This window comes from Crocodylus porosus, unplaced genomic scaffold (assembly GCF_001723895.1).
Source record: "Crocodylus porosus isolate Cpor-Errol unplaced genomic scaffold, CroPor_comp1, whole genome shotgun sequence".
NCBI lineage: Eukaryota > Metazoa > Chordata > Crocodylia > Crocodylidae > Crocodylus > Crocodylus porosus.
Genome location: NW_017728947.1, coordinates 111,531,911 through 111,539,742, shown reverse-complemented (window position 1 = coordinate 111,539,742; position 7,832 = coordinate 111,531,911). Strand labels below are relative to the sequence as shown.

General features: G+C 42.1%; 1 protein-coding gene across 1 annotated transcript; it reads left to right on the top strand.

Annotated features, from left to right (window-relative positions):
- Nucleotides 1-253: 253 nt before the first annotated feature.
- On the top strand, nt 254-5,738 carry VCPKMT (valosin containing protein lysine methyltransferase). Its single transcript, XM_019550938.1, has 5 exons — nt 254-423; nt 682-754; nt 1,887-2,006; nt 3,148-3,251; nt 4,629-5,738. Exons 1-5 carry the CDS (start codon nt 269-271, stop codon nt 4,636-4,638), a joined length of 462 nt encoding a protein of 153 aa, XP_019406483.1. The 5' UTR covers nt 254-268; the 3' UTR covers nt 4,639-5,738.
- The last annotated feature ends 2,094 nt before the right edge of the window (nt 5,739-7,832 follow it).

Here is a 7,832-nt window from a genome sequence, read left to right as displayed (position 1 = left end):
CCTGCCCGTGCCCCACACTGCCCTGCGGGGGGGTCCCTGGAGCCCGGCAGCGTCCCCAGCTGGCGGGGAACTGGGCCCGAAGGACGGGCTATTTCTGGTCCCGCTGAGGCACCGCTCCCGAGGCCTCTGCCCGGCTCCGGTTTGGCAGGCCTTTCCCCTCTAGGCAGCACGGCGCGCCCCCCGCCCTGTGGCGCATCAGCCACCTGCGACATCTGTCCCCAAAGAAGAGTCGGGGGGGCTGGGGTTTTGTCTGCTGTCACTAGGTGACATGTCACAGATATTCGTTTTTCTGACCCCAGACTCATTTTGCAGGGCCGATGTCACGGTCACCGATCTCGAGGAACTTCAGGATTTGCTGAAGTTGAATATCGAGACCAACAAGCATCTTCTCACAGGCTCGATTCAAGCCAAGGTACTGAAATGGTTTGTATGATCTTTTAATTTTCGTTAAAAGTCAAACCCGTTCAGGTAGACAAGCCTTTGCAACGGGTCAAGTGCTAAGTGGCCAAACAGGATTTGGTATAAAGAGGAAATGCCTGTGAACTATAGATGAAGTGGTGGGAGAATTAAGCCCCAAAATCAAACAAGTTTCTTACTTTTTTTGCTATGTAATGAATTTTTTAAACCTCTTGTTTTTGTATTATTGAAGGTTTCTTTTGCATTTCTCTCTGGTTTTTCTAGGGGTGAAGACGTAACAGAATTTCTGCCTCCACCAGATTACATCCTGATGGCTGATTGCATTTACTATGAAGAGGTAACTTAGTGACATCTATACGAATAGTTTGCTTGGAAGGGATTGCATATCTGGGACTTGGTGTGAGCAGTTTTGCAAGATGCACTGAAATCTCTCAAAATAAATCCTACCATGACATCTCGGTTCTTAGATCTAGAAGGAAATCATTGAGCTGTACATTGAACAGTGACTTAAAAGCTGTTGTTTTAAGACTGAGCAAGTTAAATTCTTTAACCGACTTGAAGCTATCTGGGAAAATGCCTGGCGCTGGTCTTTTTAAGATCAATAATTCAGAACTGTTCCTTGGTTTTTTTTTCCCCGTGAAGATGAAAGGTAGAAGGGAATAAGATGCTGCTAATTAATACTGGAGAGTCAGTAGATATTGCAAGAGATAATGTTGATTTTGTCAGCATCCTTTCCCTTGGGGATTCCCTAGGCAGGGCAGAAGAGCGAAGAACCAGCCTGCTAAAGCTCGGTCAGGAGACCTGAAAGGGGCTATAGCCAAGACCAGGAGCAAGGGGGTAATGTGAGAGAATCAATACAACTCACCCTGCCCCAGTTCTCTTACCAGCCTCCAGCTCCTTCGAGCCTCATGCTTACAAAGGCACGGAGGGCTGTGTAGCTCCAAACCACATCTGTGAATTCAGTGCACTTAAAATTAATCTTTACATTTTGAAAATAAACCTCATTAACTCTTCCTCATCCTGAATACTTAAAGGAAACAGTTAAGTAAATAGAATACCTAAAGCAGGGGTGGGCAAGATACAGCCCGCCAGGCCATTCTATCTAGCCTGCAGATCCCCTAAAAAATTTAGAAAATTAATATTGATCTGCCCCTGATGACCTGTCATGCAGCCCTCCGCCCAAAATAATTGCCTGCACCTGACATAAATCTTAAACAATCAAGATGATAAAGCTGACCTGCATATGTAAAGTGACCTTTATTTTCTTAAGCTTTGCTTTGTAACCTTTTTTTCTATTTATCTTATCTGTTCTCTGGTTGTCCCATGTCCTACATAAGGAACTAAATATAACAGCCTGAAAATTGAAACAAAAAGGGGACTGGTTCAGTGAAAGCTGTCTCTGATTACAGAATGTAGTACAAATTAAGTGAATTTTGAAGTGATAAATACTTAACCTCTTTTTTTGGCAGTCATTGGAGCCATTAGTGAAGACCCTGAAAGACCTTTCAAGTCCTGATACCTGTATTATATGTTGTTATGAGCAAAGAACTATGGGTAAAAACCCTGAAATAGAGAGAAAATACTTTGAGGTAAATATCCTTTGCAGTTTTTCAGTCTTAAACACCATTTTTTGTGTACATAAGGAATGTAAATTGATTCGGGTCAGTTTCCTTGCCTGTATCTGTCAGTAAAAGATCAGTCAGTTTGCAGAGGGAAAATTCCACGTGACCATGGATGGAAAAAAAATACAAAAAAGTTGGTCATCAGCATCTTAAATTGCATTCTTTAATTTATTAGTAGATGGCAGCAACATGCCTAAATTAAATCTAGGTGGTTGGTTTTTTTCCAAAGCAAAGCACTAATCAGTGAATTTCTCCAAGTTATAACAGAGACTGTAGGGATGTACCTCAGTGAAGAATTTAGCCTTATATCTTGAAAGCTGGGTGACAGAACAGCAATTGAAAATGAGCACTGAGACGCAGAGAATTAGGGAAAAGAGAGCAAGGGTTTCATATAATGTCTGTACATACTAATGATATCTGTTTGAAGGGAATTGTTTTAACTTCCGGATGTATTTCAGTGTGTTGGCTGTAACAAAGCTTTGAGTAGCTGGGGATTTCATTACATGAGGAATACTGTTTTAATGCCACAGGTAGATTGATACTGATGTCAGAGCTTGTACCCCCACAGTATACACATGAAAGAGATGGGCATTTCCAGCTCAGTTCTTCATCTTTTGGAATTTTTTGTTCTCCTTGGTTTGCCAGAATTCAGACCTTTTCACTTTTTGGGTAGAGAGAACAGCCTGTCTTTCTTTCTACTGTTGCTTAGGAAGGTTGGGGGGAAGGTGAGATGCTGGCATTACATGATGTAGTTCAGTATGGGTTTATTGCTTGGAAATGAGCATCTGGAGGTTTGAGGAATTGAAATACTTTGATTGGAAGGTCCAGTTTATTGATGCTTTTAAATTTTGGGAAGCAATGCCTCGCTCTGGATTGGCACAGATAAATGAAAATGAATGTGCAGCTTGATGCAAATCACTTAGCCGGTTGTGTAAGGTGTTGGGGGAAGGCCTTGGCACATCGATATTTTGTGCTACATTGGTTCCCAATGGGCAGTTGCTTTCTGCTGAAAACTGGAGGACCTCCTGTGAAACTTCATGAAGTCTGTTGCAGATGTCAGCCATGCTAGGAATACCTTGCTTATTACCTTTGTTGGTTTTAATGACAGCTGCTTCAGATGGACTTTGAGTTGGAAGAGATTCCCCTGGAACAGCATGATGAGGAGTATCGGAGTGAAGACATTCTTATCTTGAACATCCGAAGGAAAAAACAGTAGAGTATTTTTCCTGGCTCCTCAGATACTGTCTTTTGTCTTGCGTCATTTGTTCTGGCAGGGAGAAGATGGAGATAATGTTTAGTTACTGTTCCAAGTGCCCCAGTGAACAGTAGTTACAAATAAGCTATGTATCCAGCACTCAAGACTTTTAGGCTAATTACATAACAGGGTTAAGGATGCTTAATATTTCTAGGAGGAGCCACATTCATTACAGCCTGGAGACAACCAAATGGAAACCAACTTTCTTGAAGATATTTGTAATAACAGGAGGGGTCAAATGACAGTGCTTAACTGCAAAGGCAGCGAGTGGCCTGTTGGTCACCTGAGAAGTTGAAGCATTACCTAAATGGATAGCAATCACTGATGTAATTGTGCCAGAAAAAGGGCTTTAGCTTTCTAAACGCATAATGTTTGAGGGTGAATTTAAAAGTTAAAGCAATGCTACAGGCCTCAACGCTCCAGTTCACTGGGTCTCAACCTTCTTGACTTGAGGCACCACTTGGACGATGCCAGCTCTTAGTTTTCACTCTGTTTCTTATTACAGATAAGTACAACAGCAATTCTTCTGTTGCAGAGAACTCAGAGAGACCATAACATGGCAGAATATTTTTAACACTTTGAATTCCTATTTGAAATCTCTGGATTTATCTTGAGAGTCATGCTTGTACACCCAACAGTGCTAACATTGCATGGCACCCTGCAACAGCTTTGAAAATATATTAAGACACCCCCAAGCAGAGAATCATTGCTCTAATCACATATGAGGGCCCCAATTTTCAGAAATGTGTGGTATTGAAAGAGAAAGGTTGTGAGATTTTAGCTATATTTTATTTTTATGTGCGTGTGTGTATATGTATATAATCTGTCTGAAATGTATGTTCCTTTTCTGTCCTTTGGAACTAATTCCAGTAAATCCAATCAGCCCCAAAAAGGATACAATTATATTCAAGGGATTGATAAAGTAAGCAAAGGGCTTGTCAGTTCTTCCCACCAAGTGTTATGATAAGAAAACATAACTCAGCGGGCTTTTGTCAATAATTCCCCCTTGTTGCTGAGTATTTCTTCTTTTCTAGTGATTAAAGAATCAGATTATCTTTTCAGATGCAGAATTTTAAAGGAGACATCTAGATTCTTGCAGCTTGCTCTGCTTTGAGAATTGGGACCTACTGAATAGTTGCTTGTTTCTCTGGAAGAAAACAATAGCTGGCAAAACTTCAACCGTTAGCTCATGTAATAAAATACTTTAATGTCTTGCACTTGTCTTGAATTGCAAAGTACAAATGCTTTGGCAAAGAATTATAGGATGTGTGTTTTATTATAGCATCTGAAAATGTTTGTCCTCTATTGAAACACTGTCTTGGTATCTCTTGCAGGGAAACGTAGCAGATTTTAATTAATAGAAATCTCATCTATCAACATAAAAAAGAAGCTACCTCCCTCAAAACCTCTCTCCAAACTGTCCTATGTTGTAATTTCTACAGAACATTTGGGCTGCTAAAACTCTGAGACTAGTGTTGTCTCAGAGTTGCTTTGTACTTCCCTCATCTGTTGGTATCTCTTTGTTCTTATGTTTAGATTCTGATCTCTTTCAGGCGGGGACCAACTTTTTGTTCTGTATGTGGACAGTGGGGTTCAGGTCCTTGATCCATGTTATTGGCTTGTATCAGTACATTGTTTTGTATCTCTCCAGCTATCTGCATCCATTTTCACACATTCCAGTGCCTACCCTAGTTTTGATGCTGTCCATCAGATCTCTGGAAACTTGTTAGCATTTGTGTTTTAGGCCTGAATGATATAACAGACACTTTGTACTTGAAGAGTAATTTTTTTCTGGTTGTCATGACAGAATAGATGCATATCAAGCATTTGAAAACAAATGGGCCATTGAAAACCTGTGTGTTTAAAATATTTTTACATAATTTTTCATCATGAGATCTTTGACCATGTTATCTGATTTCTCTGGCAACAGCTAGAGCTCTGGAGAGAAGAGAGAGATTATAAAATAACACCACAAAGCAACTGTCTCCAAGCTGTCTGTGACTTGTCTACAGAAGGAGGGTTTGGCGTAAGGTGTAAAGAGAAACTGGGTCAGTCAGGACAGATCCATAGACAGCAACCTCCTAAGAAGACAGCCATGATCTCTTGATACCGAGAGTAGCCTCACCGTGGGAGAGTCTGAAATAGGACTCGTGTTTAACTTAGACTGATGATGTCTCTTGTTACATGTATGAGACAGTGGCTCAGCTGGGAGTGCCACTCCTGAGTTGGTGGTATATGGTGTGCTGAGTACAAAAAACAGATTCAGGGGCTCTGTAAAGAATCCTGTCAGAGGGGGAGAGCGTGTAGGAACCCACTTTTCCTAAGAGGGAAATTCTTTGTCAGGACTGAGGTCCACTGTAAAACAATCCCAAATATCTGTGTATGCTGCTCAATAAAGTATTTCTCTTATGGTGGGCCTGGGTTGGGCTCCAAACTGCATTTAATCTGTATGTTCGTATTTATGTTGCAGTAGCATTTAGAAGGCAGGATGTCAAGCTGTTAGGTGCTGTACAAGGAAAGCAGAGACATGGTCCTTGTCTTACATGAAATGGTTCTGCTTAACTTCACATCTATTTTTTTTAGAGGCAGTTAGCTGTGTTAGTCTGAAGTCAGGCGGAAGATGGAGTAGGGTAGCACTTTGGCAACTAAGTACAGAGGCATGGGCTTTTATACCAGGCCTTGACTGGCTTGAAGAGATGAAGGATCAATAAAGAACAAGGCCAACTAGACCCACACTGCCACTGCATCTGCCACTAGTTTGCATTTCTGGCTGAGAGGAGTCCTTGCTTGGTCTAAGCCCCACTTGAGGGCTCTGGTGAATTTGTTACCCCTGATAAAGCTGAATAGCAAGCCTTTTATTAGGCCTGTTTGCTGATTTCTGACACTGGCTTCTGCTTACTGCCCATCAAAGCATTCCTTGCATTCAGCAGAGCTGCATAATCCTTGGCTCTGCAGCAAGGCCAAGGTGGCTTGTGTTCTTGTGGTAGGTGTGTTTACAACGCGTGCTCTAGCCTCTGATAAAAGGCACTCGCTCCGTTAAGCTTCGTCTAAACAAAGTTACTGACATGGTTCTACTCACAGATGCTCCTTGTGCTGATGCTGAGTACAGCTGAGATGGAGACAGGACTTCTCAGGGCATCAGACACTCTGTGGTAACTGCGTGTGTGCATGCTCTTTCCCTGCAGTAAATGAAAATAAAACTGGAGTAACTTGGCCATCTGTCATTGAATCCTGTTGCTGTGGGTTGGCTTCCTTTCTGTTGCTAGGTGGTAATGGCATATGAATTAGTGAATACTACAATATGGCTGATCTGTGGTAAATTCCATCACCCCTTAGTCTGGTCCATAATCTCCCTGAATTCTGCAGTGTCTGTCTGGGGAGATGTACTAGTATGACTGTAACCATGTAACTGTGTAGGTCCATCTCTGAGTAGCCATTCAAATTTAATTCTGCTCCCATTGAAGTCTAACTCCAAGCTTTTTTTGGAAATTCCATCCAGGGTGGCTAGGGGAACGTGGAAGGTAGTAGCAGTGGTAAATGAACATGCCTCCCAAGTTGAGTGGCACTTGTGTTCTTTTCCCATAAAAGTCCTCGGTCACTCTGGTTGAATGGCAGTTTGTCTGGGTACTAAGAGCTTCCCTGGCTAATCCAGGACTGGAAACAGCATTTTCAACAACCTTGTTTAAATGAAGTGGACTAATGTCCTTTGAAATTTTAAGTGTCACTATTTTTCTTATTGCAAGAGTTCAGCTTTCTAAAAAAAAAAAGTATTAGGAAAAGATAGTGCTGCTCCTATAACCCCCCTCTCCATTTAACTGCTTTTCAGCATCTTTTCTTCCTCCAGTGTCTGTAACCTCTGAATTGTGATTTCCTGGTTAGAAAATAAGAAACTCTGAACACTGCTCTTTTACAGGGAGTGAGAAATTTCTGTTACACCCACACATACTCTTTAAATGTTAAAGTACAAGCAATTTCACTTGCTAACAGGAAGAGATGTTAAAACACAGCTAGCTGTTTGACAGATCTTTAAAAACTGGGTTGCAGTAAAGGACTAGCCTGTCAGTGGGCGTATCTACACTTGTGTATTAATGTGACACAATAAACTCTGGCGCTTATGCCACTGGTGTTTATTGCTCCTTGGTTGCCACGTCTACATGTGTGCCCAGGACCACAGTACATTGAGTTGGGTCAGAGCAACCCTGGCTGGCAGGAGGCCCAGGGGGTCAGCCTGTCAGCCCAGGCACTCTTCAGTCTGGAGAACTGCAGGCTCTGGGGGGACCTGGTTGCTACCTACAAGTATGTAAGGGGTGTGCATCAGGATCTGGGGGAATGTCTGTTCACCAGAGCACCCCAAGGTAAAACAAGGACCAACGATCATAAACTCCTACAACACTGTTTTAGACTGAACATAAGAAAAAATTTTACAGTCCAAGCCCCCAAGACCTGGAATAGTTTCATAGTTTGTAGGGTCGGAAGGGACCTGAGCAGATCATCTAGTCTGACCCCCTGCCATGGCAGGAAAGAGTACTGGGGTCATA